General features: G+C 48.2%; 1 protein-coding gene across 1 annotated transcript in view; it reads left to right on the top strand.

Moving 5' to 3' along the window:
- Nucleotides 1–17,142, top strand: part of Svop (SV2 related protein) — a 74,004-nt gene that overhangs the window by 38,538 nt on the left and 18,324 nt on the right. The window contains exons 6-9 of the mRNA XM_075983098.1: nucleotides 1,227–1,351; nucleotides 11,178–11,241; nucleotides 14,427–14,552; nucleotides 16,260–16,388. Coding sequence (XP_075839213.1) covers nucleotides 1,227–1,351; nucleotides 11,178–11,241; nucleotides 14,427–14,552; nucleotides 16,260–16,388 — 444 coding nt within the window. The remainder of the gene's footprint in view (nucleotides 1–1,226; nucleotides 1,352–11,177; nucleotides 11,242–14,426; nucleotides 14,553–16,259; nucleotides 16,389–17,142) is intronic.

Consider the following 17,142-nt stretch of genomic DNA (forward strand, 5'->3'; position numbering starts at 1 on the left):
CCACGTGGCTCAGTACCTTTTTTCAGTGGGGCAGATCACATCCTGCTGCTTCGGTGGTCTAGGCAGGAGTGGGAGGAATCAGCTTTCTCCTTCCCAGAATTCTCCTGTTCTCATTACATCATTTCTACTTCCTGTCTGGTTTTCTAGCCTATACTTCCTGCCTGGCCAATGAGCGTTTATTTATAACATGATTGACAGAATACAGACAATTCTCCCACACCAAGAGACCCAACTGTGGGGTTTGTTCCTGACATTCAGTGCCAAGCAAGCAGCAGAAACTCAGTATATACATGCCATGTGGTTGGATGGGTAGATGGTATGTTCCAGCAGTCCTTTGGCCAAGTACACAGCAGCTACTTGACATATGCATATTGAAGGAAAAGATGCATAAATTATGTATATATCGGCATTGTTATGCTAGGCACATAGCAAGTGTTCAACATATGTGCACATTGATATATCAGTGGATAAATTAGCAAGTGAATGCTGTCTCTCAGTGTCTGGCTAGCGTCCCTTAAATAACATTTATCTTGAATTTGTTTCTCCATCTCTAAGGGTAATTAACACTCTCTAAAATTTGTACCATATTTGTCATGATGTCCCTGTCTAATTCTCAATCCCAATGAACATCATGTCCCCTTTACTTAAAACTCATAATCAATATTAATCACACTGTTAGTCGGCTATCGTCTGCTATAAAACAAGCACCCAAGACAAACCAGCGTATAGAGATAAAAGGTTTGTTGGGCTCACAGTCTGTGAGTCTTCAATCTGTGGAAGGATCACTGTTAGCTCTGGTCCAAGTGCATCCGTTCTGTGTCTAGGAAGCGTGAAATAGAGAAGCGTGATGGTCTAGGAAGGATAAGAAGCCTTCTTCTGGGTTTATGGTGAGAATGTTGGAGATGACGTGAGATGCACAGCCATCTGTGTACCTCATGGCTGGCCCTCTGGACCCTAACTGGCACTGATGGTACTCCATGCACAGCCAGGATGGCCCAGGTGGCCTGACACCCGGCATGCCCCTGCCTGTGCGGGTTGCTTATAAAGTGGAACTATTGATAACTGAAAATCTTTTGAGATTTTATTTATTTTTATTTTATATCTATGGGTGTTTTACCTGTGTGTAAGGCTGTGTGTCATGTTCCTGCTGTACTTGTGGAGGCCAGAAAATGGTTCAGATCCTGGAGGTCCCACGGCTCCTGTGACTCCTTGTCTTGTCTCCACAGGGGCTGAAGATCAGTGTGCTCTGGACCCTGTACTACGGCGTCCTCAGTGCTTTCGCGCCTGTGTATAGTTGGATCCTGGTGCTCCGAGGCCTGGTGGGCTTTGGGATCGGAGGTGTGCCCCAGTCGTAAGTAAATACCCCGCTCTGGCCTAAAAACACCTCTGTATGCATAGGTTCAGTCGCCGTGGATTTAAAAATACTCAGGGAAGAAGTGAACATGTTGGGACTCCGCCCTTGTCATTAGTCACTAGAGAATATACACCGTTGGCCACGAGGCTAACATTTGTACTATGGTATGTGCTATCAGCCATCTAGTAAAGGTTTATAGCATACAGGGGTATGTATCTGTCAAATATTACGTCATTTTGTAGGAGGGGATTGAACAGCCCCAGGTTTAGGTCCCAGAGCCCTGGAGATAAGGGGACAGCTGTGTTGGGTTTCTAGAACCTGGAGCCACCGTGGGAAAGGCAGCATTAGCATCAGTATCCTTCAGCTGACAGCAGCATCAGCATAGCGTCCAAAGGTCCTAACAGCAAAGTCATAACAAAGCAGACCCAACTTTGATGGTACATTCAACATCCCCACATCGGGGCTGCTAGGAGGGGTGTGTGTGCCGATGGATCTCACAAGCTCTGTTTTTCAGTGGTGGACACTGAGACTCAGAAAAGGTGATAGTCTTTATTCCAAACAACCCACTACAACCCTTGGGCCGAAGCAAAGCCTGTACGGGTCCAGCTGTGAGCTCCTGCAGGCAGTGCTCCCGGCTGGTGCAGAGGGAATGAGGGAACAAGCCCCTGGTTCAGTCATCGTGCCTGAACTAATCCAGCAGCTTAGTGTGACACCCAGTGCAGTCTGCCCCTTGGGCTCCTCAGAGGGACATGCATCCTGATGTGTGCCCACCATAGGACGGTCCGTCCCTCCAGGACTTGGCCAGTCTCTCCTGCAGACTTTCCCAAGGACTGGAGGGATAGGCCACAGGCCCTGCTACTGCTGCTGGTCTTGGGACTGTCTTAGGTGCCAATTCTCTTCCTCCTCTGCCACCCGGTCTAAAGTCCCCGTCTTCAGCATGAGTGATTGTTGATGTAGCTGGTCCATCAGGTGGGTGACCAGACCTCACAGCACAGGGGTCCCATCCCTGGTCCCCACACCCTTTACAGGCCAGTGCTTGTTCTTGCGCTTCACTGGGGAACTCAGAGACATCCATGGCGCCCCCTGATGGCCTTACTGGCTCCCAATTATTAGGGTCAGTTTCTCTCACTGGCAAATGTGGATCCTGTGTTTGCATCTTTCTCATTTAAATCTGGAACCCAAAGTTACCAGGTGGCAGCTGTTGCTTACAGTCTTGTGGGACTTCAGATGTGATGACAAATGCCTTTCATGCCAGCACTTAGGAGGCAGAGGCAGAGAGAGCTCTATGAGTTTGAGTTGGAAGCCAACCTGGTCTATATTAAGTTCTAGACTTGGCAGGGCTAAAGAATGAGATCCTATCTCAAAAAAAAGTTTCAAATAACAACAGCAACAAAAAATATCTTTGGGATTCTTTTATATATATATATATACACATATATATATTTATTATGTATACAATATTCTGTCTGTGTGTATGCCTGAAGGCCAGAAGAGGGCACCAGACCCCATTACAGATGGTTGTGAGCCACCATGTGGTTGCTGGGAATTGAACTCAGGACCTTTGGAAGAGGAGGCAATGCTCTTAACCACTGAGCCATCTCTCCAGCCCATCGTTGGGATTCTTGAACTGTGCAGGTCTGAAAGCTTTCTCTCTCAGAGCTAAGACTGCGGGAAGATGCTGAGGCTAAGCCCACACAAATTCACCCTGTAGCAACAAAATCTATGATAGCAATAAAAATCACTCCGGAAGCCACTTTAATGCCTTGACTTCTAGAACCATCTATTCTTTCTAAGGACTGCTGGTTTAAAAGGCATGTGTGCATGCTTCATTGTTAAAGAGCTCCGTGTGCAAGCTGGTGCCTTGCCATTGCTCAGGCTGTCAGTGCCAGGGGAGGCACAGCATGTGACGTATACGCCCATGGGCCTCTTTGGGGGCAATCTGGAGACCCGATCTCTAGAAAGGGGAGGTTCATCCTGAATCAGTGTGGCTGAATCACAGTCTCTGCAAACCAGGGGACCTGGGTGTGAATCCAGACTCAGCTCTTTGGTCTTAGACATGTCACTGATCCTTCCTACATGGTAATTTTATCAGCACCTGCCCTCTTGATGGGTCCCTTAGAGCATCATGATACCACATATGAAGTACTCAGGACAGTGCCTGGCAGAGAACTCCCTTCCTATGAACTATCCTCCTGGGTCATCCCCTAGGCTCTGTCAAGTGCCATGTCACTTCATATGAGAGACTTGACCATCCCCAGGTTTACCTAGCATGCCCTTGGTTGGATCCCCAGCACCATAAACCGAGTGTGGTTTCTCATACCTGTAATCTGAGAACCTGGGAGCTCGAGGCAGGAGAACTGTAAGATCAAAGTCATCCTCAGCCAAGTAACAATTCCAAGGCCATCTTGGAATACTTGACACCATGTTTCCAAACACACCAGCAAACATTTTCCTATAAAGCCAGATCTTGGCATCCAGTTTCCCACAGCACTGATGAGAAAGTCACATGACAGACAGTGTTGTGGTGTGGGGGTGGATGACAGACGGAGTGTCGTGTGAAGGGGAGATTGACCACATGAACCTAACACCCATGTTTAGCCTCCTGCCTTTCCTGGGCTCTGTAGAGCTGGCCTCCGGCAGGCTTTCCTGAAGTAGAACACCATGATCGCACACTAGTTAGGAATTAAAAACCACTGGCGCTCGAAGCAAAGACCATTAACAGAGACACGGTCATCAATCTGGGCTGGCAGCCGCTAGTAACCAGTGTGGCTCGGCTCCAGAGATTCCTGCACATGAGCCACCATCCACACAGCGACTCCCTCTGGTGGCTGGAGCAACTATCCTGGCTCACGTGAATTCCTTCTCCAGGGATGCTCAGAGACGCTAGAATGGCAGAAGAGACGTGCTGCACCCTAAACTTCTGCTTACAAACATCCCCTGGAAATGACATAAAGGTGATAGGACTCTAATGAGCTCATAAGCAGGAAAGGGTTGAGGAACTTCTGGAAGCATATGAGTACATGGAATTACACGGCAGAGTAATTAGAACAAAGAAAGATTATACCCCCAAACCAACAATAGAGGACCTCATGATGAAAAGGGCTCCCAGAGTCTGGGAGAAGTGTCATTCCCAGAGTCCTTAGGGATGGGAAAAAGGGCACTAGGCATTGAATGACAAAACTTTCCCTGGGAAGACAGAGCACACATGTCTACACACCCAGACAGGCGACCCACTACTGACCAAATTACAGATACCACCCAAGTCCAACTGGGTGAATCAGTGAGTTTTACTGGGGTTACTTACTTATAGGAGTAGAAATGACTCATATACAGCTGGATCACCAAGGCCCACTCCAGTACGGGGGACAGCTCACAAAACCTAGGACCCTGGAGCACACTGCACAGGCTGCATCCGTTTGGAGCATGGTCCTTCCTGCTGCCTCCGTTGGTATAAACTTCTTCGAGGCAGCCGGTCTCCTCTGGAGTCTTCTTTGCAGCTCAGCTCAGCTCCACTCCTCTGGGAAGGACTCTCAGCTTTGATTGCTCACTGTGGCAGGGAGGAGCCTAGGGAGTCTGGTCAGTTTCAGGGACTTCCTGACCTGCTTGAGGTGCTCTCCTTCAGGCTTAAGGAGAGAATGTTTCAATCTCCAAGGAAACTGTTACACAACACTCCACCCCTTCAGCCAGCTCTTACCTTCTTTCTTATTCCTCTTCCCAAATGATTCCTGAGCCTTGAAGGGTGACTACAGATGTCCACCTATGAAAGAAGTCGCCACACCAAGGCCGCCATGCCTCAGTAACAGCCACTTGTTCTCGAGAACTTTACCAGTGGTATGAGTTGAGGCTGATTAACAACTGTGGTCTGTTGTGTCAAACTGTGTGTGTGTGTGTGTGTGTGTGTGTGTGTGTGTGTGTGTGTGTGTGTAAATGCACACGTTTAGAAGGCAGTGTGACAGGCACATCACATCCATCCAGAAAAACCATAGAAGTCACTTCCCCATTGGGTCCTATGACCTTCCTTCCCCAGCCATAGGATTTTGTCCTGAATTGCAGTATCAGATGTGAACTCTCTCTTGTGGAATGGGCCTTAAATGCAACTGGAAAGCCAGGCAATGGTGGTGCACACCTTTATCCCAGCACTCAAGAGGCAGAGGCAGGCGGATCTCTGCGAGTTTGAGGCCAGCCTGGTCTACAGAATGAGTCCCAGGACAGGCTCTATAGATTCTGGGAAACACTGTCTTGAAAAACAAAAAACAAACAAACAAACAAATGCAACTGGAAGGCGGTTGGTTCTGCCCACCATAGTTCGGCCACGATTGCATAGGAAGGAACATCCTGCCTGGAATGATGGTATTTTAACACACAGGATCCTTAGCCAAGCAGGAATGTTGGCGACATTTCTCCAACAGTAGCCTGCATGGCCCCTTCTGTCACTTTTGAAAGCCAGCCAGTGGGTGGAGTTTCCAGTTCAGTCCCAGCTTAATTTCTCCATGTCCTGCAGTCAAAGCATTACTTGTAGTGTCTTCAGCAAGAGGGTCTTACCGTCTAGTTCTGGAATACAACCAGCAGCAGGAATAGACTTAATGGTTTGTGGGCCTCATGGGCTTCCCTGGCTAACAACCCACAGGGAGGTAGCACACCCCAGCCATTGAGGTTGTCATTCAAAAACCTTATGACATTTTGGAGTGTTCTTTTCCATCCACGTAGGGTACCTTTTGGACTTAAACTTTGTAGTTATTATTTTAACAACTATATTTTGTTTCAATTAACCGAGCCCCAGTAGGGTTGAAGGCGGGCAGAAGTACCATTGTACCTGGCTGTCTCCCATGGTTTTCCAAATCTGCACAGCACTCAGAAGTCAGCATCATGTCACCTATATCACAGCCTTTTCCAAAGGACAGGCAGGGAGGGTGAGGCAGCAACCCCAACCGCCATCCCATAACAAAGGTAACCCCAGTGAAATACCCTAAAAGTCTGTAGTCATCATCCGTGCTCAGGAGTGTCAGTGATTTCAGTTCACATCTACAAAGATACCGAAGTCAAACACACTCACGGTCTAGAAGGGCATGGGAAGGGTCCATCCGTCTGTATCAGTTGCTTCCTCTACAGATCGAGGTTGGGTACACGGAGGTGCTGACTTGATTAGCTCACCGTAACCCTCAGTGGTTCACTCTGAGCCATTATCTTTCCATATCCCGGAGTTTTTCCACAGAGTCTCCATACACGTCTGACTTAATTTGCTCAGACCTACCCAGGGACAAGGGAGGACAAGGCCATGCTCTCCCAGCCGCACCTGCTGGCTTCCTAGGACGTAGTGCCCTGGACTGGCACTGTGGATGTGGCAGCAGCTACAGTTTACCAAGGGCAGCTGTTAGGAGAGTTCCTGGCTGGGTAGCCAACCCCACTCCAATATAACCTTTCTCTGGAGGGAAACGTGCCCTGCTTAGTCTGGTGATAATTACCCACCAGGGTCACGCTTGATCATCTGCACCTGTACTGCTCTGTCCAATGTGTTTCGCGAACTGCTGCTCCAGCTTTAACGCTTTCCCAAAGCCCACGATTTGACTTCCTGCTGATTTTCTTCTTAGGAACTCCAGCTCAATACCAACCCTGCCACATTTTTTTTTTCGAGTAATCCAGTCAGACCTTCTTCTCTGTTTTACCTTTTTTTAAAAAAAAATATCTTGTAGGTTGTTCTTTCATTTATAGACACTTTTTTTTTTTTTTTGATTTTTCGAGACAGGGTTTCTCTGTAGCTTTTGGTTCCTGTCCTGGAATCCTGGAACTAGCTCTTGTAGACCAGGCTGGCCTCGAACTCACAGAGATCCGCCTGCCTCGGCCTCCCGAGTGCTGGGATTAAAGGCATGCGCCACCACCGCCCGGCCTATAGACACTCTTTATAGTCCTATAAATGACGGTCTGAGTCACTGAGATCTGCCAAAGCCTTCCTAGTTTATAATGATCTTGTGCCACCAAAGAGCTCAGCAAAGCCACCGAAGCTCTACACACACATGCCAAAGAGAGGAAGGAAGGAAGGAAGAAGGAGAAGGAGAGAGAGGGAGAGAGAGAGAGAGAGAGAGAGAGAGACAGAGAGAGAGAGAGAGAGACAGAGAGAGAGAGAGACAGAGAGAGACAGAGAAAGGGGCATATGTGCCACAGGTCCCACAGCTAGTTCATGGCTGACCTGAGATTTCCTACAACTAAACAGCTGTGTTATCTGTTTAGAAGACAGATAAAACCACAAGCAAAATTACAGAAGCATTAGGAAGGCTGGGGGCCCCTTAGCACTTCAGATGTAGTCATTTACATAAGCCTAATTATGTTGTAATCAGCCAGCACTCTCATCTAGTTATAAAGATGACTCCCTAAGTGCTTTGTGGGGAAACATTTAGGTGACAATATTTTTAGGTAGTCAGATAATAGTAAAAGTTTCCATTCCTTTAGAGTAACTTTGCCCAGCCAGAGTTCCTCAGAAAACCACAAGAATGACATCTTGGGTTATAATTTTAAAATAAATCAACAGCCAGGTGTCATGGTAACAACTGGTGTGCCATCAAGAGAACAAGTGGGGTAGGTTATAAAGAAAGGTTTATCTCAGTTCATAGTCCAGGCGAAGGCTGGGGCTGCATCTGCTGGTGACCAGCCACCTTGCTGGCAGCCACTGACCTGGCTCAGGCATAACGTGACAAGAGACAGGAGGCACACATATGTCCCCAGGTCTCCTTTCCAAACCTCCAAGATCCAACGTGAACATGGTGGCTCTTTCCTGTGATCCCAGAGTTCCGGGGAAAACCAAGGAGGGTCACCATGGGTTTGAGGTCAATCTGAGCTGCCTAGTGAGCTCCAGGTTAGCAAGACTGCCACCCTCCATAAAAGGTCAGGATTCAATCTGGGGACTGACCCTAATGATGCTATCTAACCCTCATCACCTCCCCAGCCTTGATTCTCCACCCCCAGACAGCACAACTGGATCAAGTTTAGCAGACTGAGCTGGAAGTGTCAACATATGAAAGCCCAGGCATATGTGACAGACACCCAAATTACAACAAGCCACTTGTAAGGGGCCCTCTTCCCTGCCTCTGTCCCTTTCATTCCTCCCCTCCCCAAACACATTTACCTTAGCAAAAAGAGCTACAGTACAGTTGGGTGGTGGTGGCGCACACCTTTAATCCCAGCACTTTGGAGGCAGGCAGATCTCTGTGAGTTCAAGGCCAACCTGTCTACAAGAGCTAGTTCCAGGACAGGCACCAAAGCTACAAAGAAACCCTGTCTCGAAAAAAAAAAAAAAAAGGAGCTGCAGTCCAGGGGCTGGAGAGATGGCTCAGCAGTTAAAAGCACTGACTGACTGTTCTTCCAAAGGACCCGAGGTCATTTCTCCGCACCCATGTGGCAGCTCACAACTGTCTGTAAATCCAGTTCCAGGGGACCTGACACCCCTGTATTTGACACAATACAGTCAAAACGCCAATGCACATGACATAACTAACTATAGTACAGAGGATTCATTGCCGATGGTGACGCACCTGAATATCACAGGACAGCTCTGCTACTGTCCTCCCATGTTTAGCCCAACCCTATCCCCATTTGAGTAATCAGAAAACCAGCTCACAGGAGTCTTGGCCAAAGTTGTGTGCTCATTAGGTGAGCTGAGAATTAGCTATTGCTGGTCATGGATCACCTAGCACTTACAGTTTAAGACAAGGATTTGCTTAACTCAGTCCTGCAGTTGGGTGGTTCTACTGTGTCAGCGAGGCTGGCTTACATTTTCAATCAAGGGGTGGATTAGATGACCTGATAAACCTAAAAGGTTCCATCTGGCTCTACCCAAGCACAGCGCCTGGGATCTAAGACAGGAAGCCACAGCCACAGAGTCTCCTGCAGCCCAAGTTTGCAGATAGCGATGCTGGGAATCAAACCCAGCTTATAACTGCTGGCTGAGCCGTGCAGCCCTGACACTAACTGAGAAGAGCATGCTGCTCACGGGGTCTGCCCTTCTTGGAGGTTGACGCCAGAAGTGGAGGACTATTCCTCCTGGCATGTTTTTGTCCTTTTTAAGACAGTAAGAGAAGTCACAGTAAGGTACTGAGTGATCTCCCTTTATGTCTATGGCGAAGGGTAAGAGTTCTGTTGGGGCAGTTTAGAGTGCTTACTGCTCTCGGAGGGGAGACGGGTTTAATTCTCAGCACCTGTGTTTGATAGTGCATAATGACTGTAACCCTAGCTCCAAAGGATCCAGTGCCCTCTCTTCTGGCCTGTGAGGGCACTGCACATGAGCAAGGCACACACACACACACACACACACACACACACACACACACAAAATAAAAAAATCCTTACCAAATTTTAAAAATGTTTGATTTGGTGTCTTAGGATATAGCCCACTATTAGAGCCCTTGCCTTGCTTGTACATGGCCTGGAACTTAATCTCCAGCATCAAAGGGGTAAAACTGGATTAAAAAATGATTTACATGTATAGCATTTTGACTGCATGTGTGTGTGTGGGCACGTGCATGTGTGCACCATGTGTGTGAAACACCTGCAGAGGTCAGAAGAGGGCGTCTGGTCCTGTAGAACTGGAGTTGCAGGTGGTTACACCACCATATGAGTGCTGGGAATCCAATTCCAGTCCTCCGAGCTCTTAAACACTAAGTGATCTTCAGTCCCAAGATTTGGATTCTACTTTTTAAAAGGGAGTTAAATAGTGCTCTTTTTTGTCATTACAAGTGACATTTTGGGCTATAAAATAGAAAAAAAATAAACAAAAATCTAACTAAAGCTGCAAACGTCCTTTCACGAGAATGAGGAGCAGACCGTGACAGTGAAGCAGTAGCGGTTTATGTTCAGTAGTTGGCGCTGTGAGCACTCACAGAGCATCGTCCCAGTAAAGTGACGCAGGGCCAGGACACCTTCCAGGTGATCTAGTACACAGTGAAGGTCAGAGAACCCCTTGTAGGGGTCACCACTCTTTCTACCGTGTGGAGTTATAGGGATCAAACGCGGGACACTGGACTTGGCAGCAGGTACCTTTTATCTGCTGACCCGTCTTGCCATCTCCAAAAGAGCTCTTTCTTATATTAGGATGTATTTAATAAATGCAAAAAGAAAGACAAATTAAAGTCACAATTTGTCACCAATGCAGCCACGGTCTGTAGCTCAGCTGGTGGGTAGAGGTTTTGTGGAGAACAAGATACTGGCAAATCTGGAATATGTCCTAGTTGCAAATGTAAAACTGATACCCGAGCGTGGAGAAATCTGTCAGACATCAACTCCCATCTATGAAGATTAATGCACCCTTGAGGAGCAGGCTGGTATCGAGCACCCTCAATGCAACTGCTGGGAGCAACGTGGCATTCTCCCTGTGGTTGTCCCCAGAGACACACAGACATCAGGGGCCCAGGATGAGGTTTCCCCCAGGACAAAAGGCCATATAAGACCCAGGGATAGCAACTACTAACACAGCTGCCCATAAACCCACAACTAGACTTTCCCCAGACTCTGAAGGAAGCCCAATGGAATTTGAGGAACTTCCGGGAAGTTGGTTAAAAATGCAGTAGCCGGGGCCCATGCTCGAGAATCTGCTTCAAAAGGTGGAGTCACACACTTACAGAATGCCAAGGTGCACACAGGTAGCCCAGTACTTAGGTGGCGGAGGCAGGCAGATGGGGAGTTGGAAGGCAGCCTGGAGTTGCAGTAAGAACTTGTAAGTTTCTGACTGTAGCCACCATCCCAGGAAATTCTGACAGGAGTCCACAGACCATTATTGGAAGAATTCAGAACCTGCCATCTTCCTTCTCTCTTAGCCCCTGTCTCTTTGCTCGCCTAGGGTGACGCTGTATGCTGAGTTTCTTCCCATGAAAGCCAGAGCCAAGTGCATTTTGCTGATAGAGGTAAGGAGAGGGTGATGGCCTCTAGGGAATACTAACTGACTGGCAATCTGTTCTGGAATTTATGGAGCCACAAGACTGCAAAGGGGAGTTTAAGAAAAACATAACAAGCCAGGCAGTAGTGGCACACACCCTTAATCCCAGCATTGAGGAGGTAGAGGCAGGTGAATATCTGTGAGTTTGAGGCCAGCCTGGTCTACAGAGTGAGTTCCAGGACAGCCAGGACTGTTACACAGAGAAACCCTGTCTCAAAATAAATAAATAAATAAATAAATAAATAAATAAATAAAAGAAAGACACACTAGCAATAGACAAATATGTTCCCAGGTATGGAGTATAAATATTTTTCCTCCTTCCCTCTCTTCCTTCCCTTTTGTTCTGCCTTTCTTTCTTTAATTGGAAGTTGATCTAGGTCAGTGGTTCCTAACCTTCCTAAAGCTGCAGCCCTTTAATACAGTTCCTCATGTTGTGGAGACCCCAACCATGAAATTATTTTCATTGCTACTATAATTTTGCTACTGTTATGAATCCTAACACAATTATCTGGTATGTGACCCCTGTGAAAGGGTCATTTGACCCCCAAAGCGGTCACCTCCCAAAGGCTGAGCACTGCTGACCTCACACATGTTAGGCAAGTGCTCTACTTTTGAGCTATGTCCCCCAACCCTCTTTGTCCCTTTTATTTTGAGACAAGAGTCTTGCTAAATTGCTCAGGCTGGCCTTGAACTCACTCTGCAGCTGTCAGGCCCTGCCTTGCAGGGATGGTGGAAAGACTTCTGATTCTGCTGTGTACCAGCGCTCTCAGGGCTGACTCCCCAGTCATGTGATCACACCAAGCCTCGCTCTCACTGTGCCCACTGAGTTACACCTCCCAATCCTGCCTCTGGTTTATCAGACTGGCCAACTCTCGGCTGCTGGACACAGACAGGGTAATCAGTTGTGTGAATACTGAACTGATGATGTACCTGTTTTGAGACAGACTTTCACTGTATAGCCTGGAACCCTATGTGTTCTCAGACTGGCCTTGGATTTGGGGTAATCCTCCTGCCTCTGCCTCCCTCATGTTAATGCTACAAGCATTTACCACCATCCCCGCCAGTTGTTTCAATGACAGAATGTGCCTGGCAGGCTGGCTGATCTTGAAATCTGGCTAACTAACCCCGGTCATACTCTTTCAGGTTCCCCAAGGTCCACAACTAAAGCTGAGAATGGGGGCTCATACCTGTGACCTCCAAATTCAGTAGAGGTAGGAGGATTGCTGCCTCTCAGGGACCACTCAGGACCACATAGCAAGACCCTATCTCAAAAAAAAAAATGTTTTGAGTTCATACCTTGTTGAGTAGCATGAGCATCCTGACTGGTCCGCATCCTTAACATACCTGTCGTGAGACATTTTAATGGTCCCCCACGATGCTTGTCAACAGAAATGGATTGTGGCTCCTTTAAGAAAAGGGTGAGCCGGGTGGTGGTGGCGCATGCCTTTAATCCCAGCACTCGGGAGGCAGAGGCAGGTGGATCTTGTGAGTTCGAGACCAGCCTGGTCTACAAGAGCTAGTTCCAGGACAGGCTCCAAAACCACAGAGAAACCCTGTCTCGAAAAAAACCAAAAAAAAAAAAAAAAAAAGAAAAGAAAAAGAAAAGGGTGATTTAGGAAGGCTCTGGGGACTTAGTGGGGCAGGCTTTAGCATGGGTGGTGCTTGCACTGACAGCCCAGCCAGGAACGAGAACAGATCAGTCTGAAGAGGACTTAGAAAGTCCCTGCTGAGTCTAGTGGGTCAAGCTCAGCATCCCAGTTACTGGGGAGACTGAGGCAAGCATCATAACTTCAAGGTCTACCTAGACAATTTATTGAGACCACGCCTCCAAAGGAGAAGCAGGAAGAGGGCTGGGGCTGTAGCTCAGCTGGTAGAGTGCTTGCTGAACTCAGGCTTTGATCTCTAGTACTTAAGATAATAACCATAATAATAAGGCCCATGAAATGTCACTTGCTACCAAGCCTGAGGACTTGAGTTCAAAACCCAGGACCCAAGCTACATAAGAGAGAACTGATTTCCAAAAACCATTCATCATTCTCTTATCAAATAACTGTGATTTAAAAATAATAACAGCAGTAAAGTCTCCCTTGAAAGACCTGGAGGAGCAGTGAGCCGCCCTAACAGTTGGATGAGGGATCCTCTGGAGAGACCTTCAACTGAGCCAGACTGTGACCACCCTGCAGGGGAGGCACCTGGACAGTAAGCCAACCTTGGTCTCCACCTTGCTCTTCTCTCATTCCCTGGGCTCCCTATTAGTGGCAAATAGTGGGAAGCCACAGGTAGGGAGATGAGCAACTTGGGGAGAAGGGAGAGAGGATTCCAAAGGAGGATGCTGGAGCCTGTGTGCCCAGGGAAGCAGATGCCAGTGGACAGAGCCAGAGTGACAATGTGTATAACCACACACAGAGAGATGGAAGCCTCAAGTGTCCATGAGGAAGATGTGGTATATTCACATACAATGGAATAGCATCAAGCCTTGAAAAGGGAGGAAATTGTGGCATATGCTACAACATTGGTGAGCCAAGGATGAATGTTACGTGATTCTGCTACATGGGTGGCTGGAGTAATCAAGATCATGAGGACAGGACCTACATCCTTGAAACTGCCTATAATCCCGACACCCGGGAGGTTAAGGAAAGATCTCGAGTTTAAAGCCAGGGTGGACTACATAGAGAGTCTGAGGCACAGCCTGGGTTACATAACCAGATCCTGCTCAAACAGATTTTTGAAAAAACGACAATGTAAAAAACAGAAACAGATGCCCAGGGACTGGTGGAGGGGCCAAGTGGAGGGAGCAGGGGCGAGTACCACGGAGACAGTTTCTTTCAGAGAGTGAGCTCCAGAGGTAGATGGCCCTGATGGCCACAGAACAGGCCAGACATGTTCCATATCAGTGCGCACTGGCTAGGAAAACCTCGGAAATAGGACAGAACTACAGTCCCTTGAAATGCCCAGCACCATACCTGTGTCACAGAACATGGGTCCTTTCCACGTGTCCTCCGCTGTGGTGTGCAGTCCGGCCAGCGCCACCCAAGTGTTACGCAGTGGGAGGGACCACAGCAGGATGTGCCACATTGAGAGAAAAGGGGGGCACTCTGATTTTCCACTCTTATTCACAGTACCCCACCACTGACTCTTACTTTCCCGTGCCAGGTCTTCTGGGCCATCGGGACGGTGTTCGAAGTCCTCCTGGCGGTGTTGGTGATGCCCAGCCTGGGCTGGCGCTGGCTGCTAATGCTCTCGGCTGCTCCGCTGCTCCTCTTTGCTGTTCTGTGCTTCGTACGTATGTTTACAGCCATCTCCTTGCTGGTCTGGGGAACCTTAGAGTGAAGTGAGTGGAAGACACCAAAGCTCTGTCTCTCAAGATTATTATTTGTGGGCTTGGCATGGTGGTGGTGCCTTTGATACCAGGGAAGCAGAGGCAGACAGATCTTTGTCAGTGTATGAGGCCAGTCTCGTCTATGGAGCAAGTTCCAAGACAGCCAGGGCTTTTACACAGAGAAACCCTGCATCAAAAAACCAATGAGTGTGGGGGTGGGGTGGGGGGATGCCCTGGGGTGGATTCCCTGCATGCAAACTCTTTTGAGATGTTCTCTGTAAGACTAAGGCTTAAAGTGACTCCATTGGACCCACTGGAATTCTGAACTTCAAGTGACAGAAACAAAATTCATACTGGCTTGAACAAAACATAGGAACAGACATATGATAGAGGATTATATGTCTGGCTTTCAGAAATGGCTGTATCCAGGAGCTCACATGGTCTCCTCATCTTACACCTCACATCTTGTGTATAGTGTGTAGAGCATGTGCACACACTCTTCCCTGCACACACACACACACACACACACACACACGCACGCACGCACGCACGCAGGGAGAGAGGCTGTGAGGGAACCTGTGTGCTAGGCTACTCATACACATTTACTTTTCTTTCTCCCCATAACCACATGGGGAAGGGCTGTGATGAAGCCCTTGTTACTTACAATGACATTTGTTCTTGTGACCAAGCCACCAACTCAGTAGCTCAATGGAGAAGGAGGTTGCTTCTTTGCAACTGAAGAGTCTAGAGAGAGCATTCTGGTTCCCATGGGGGATCTCAGCCCAAGTTTTGATATTTTTTGTGTAGTTTTGTTTTTTGCAACCTGTGGTTCAGTCATCCCCTAGGATACTTGGAGTCGGGGTGGTGCGGGGAGCAAAGTGGAGGCTCACACCCTTGCTCCTTTAATGTCTGCAAACCTTGATGATTGTTAGTCTTGTGGGCTCACCTAGTTGCACGGAAAGCTGGGAAATGTAGTTTGTGGCTATGCAGCCATGTCTATGGAGAATTCCACACAATGACGTGCATTTTGGTGGACCTCAAACTCTGCTATGTCCTCATTTACTAATGAGAAAACTGTATTCCAGAGGCCGGATGATTTTCCAAATATCAGACCTTATTTGAACTGGCTGGGTCCCAGCCCCACAGTTTCTACGACATCAGTGGACAAACTGCTGTCTCCCTTCACTGGAGTGCACTTGCCTCTGCACTTGGGGCTGGGGCTCCGTCGGGCTTAAAACTCCCGACTTCTCTCTCAGACTTAGTTTACAAGGTGATGCTAAGCCCACGAAGGCAGAGTCTCTCAAGAGTTGAGGGGAGGTTTTTGATGGTGTCATTATTTACCCTACCCCCCCCAACTCTAAAAGCAACCAGGGCAGTGATGACAGTTACACGAACCCACGCCAACCCTTTGCCAAGCTCTCTGTTTCTGTTATCCCATTTAACCCTCTGAACACCTGAAGGTGTGAAGGAAGAAACAGGCACAGGGAAGTGACCTCACGGCACAGAACCCTATAGCCATGTAGCACACAGAGGAGCCAGCATTCAAAGCCAGGACTCTAACTCCAGAGACCTAACTCTCAAAGACTCCCACACAGATGAGGGAGGGCGGCCTGCAGAGAGTGCTGCTCCTCACTAACCAGCCACACCTGGATCTCCTGTCCCCTCAGTGGCTGCCGGAGAGTGCTAGGTATGATGTGCTGTCTGGGAACCAGGAGAAGGCAATTGCCACCTTAAAGCGGATAGCAACAGAAAATGGAGCCCCCATGCCTCTGGGAAAGCTCATCATCTCCAGACAGGTCAGAGTCTGGGGAAAGAGGGAGAGAGAGAGAGAAGCAAGGAAGTGATTGCATGAGGCTGGCATGCATGTGTTGGTACATGTGTATATGTGTGCAAGGAGGTGATTGCATGAGGCTGGCATGCATGTATGGGCACATGTGTGTGTGTGTGTGTGTGTGTGTGTGTATGCAAGGAATCGATTGCATGAGGCTGGCATGCAAGTATGGGCGTGTGTGTGTGTGTGTGTGTGTGTATGCAAGGAATCGATTGCATGAGGCTGGCATGATGCAAGTGTGGGCACATGTGTGGGTGAGTGCAGATCCTGGCATGGCCTGCATTTGTGTTTGTGCGTGTCTGTGTACGTGAACTGGAAATCTAGTGTGGAACTGGTAAAGGGAGTTTGGCAATTCCAACTGGCAGCTTGACTGCCAAATTCTGAACTCCTGCTGGAGAACGTAGGCAGCGATTAGGGAGCTGTCCCGCCAGCCAGTGCGTTTATAACTGCTTCTGTTTCTGTTTCACTCCTAGCTCAGTTTTTAAAAAGAGCAATTGTTAAGCAAAGATTTGAAAAAAATAATACTTTAAATTTTTGTGGAATTGACAAATAGATCATTTAGGTAGTCGGTCTTTGGGCAAAGTGGCCTATGTTGAGTTGGCTCTCAGCAGATGCACCGTGGTGCCCCTGACCAGGAACTGGCTGTATATGTGTGAAATGATTTCATGCCCCTTGCACTGAAACAAACCCAGGGGCCCAACAGTGCCCACCTTGGGGGT

The sequence above is a fragment of the Microtus pennsylvanicus genome, chromosome 1 (genome assembly GCF_037038515.1).
Source record: "Microtus pennsylvanicus isolate mMicPen1 chromosome 1, mMicPen1.hap1, whole genome shotgun sequence".
In the NCBI taxonomy this organism is placed as follows: Eukaryota; Metazoa; Chordata; class Mammalia; order Rodentia; family Cricetidae; genus Microtus; species Microtus pennsylvanicus.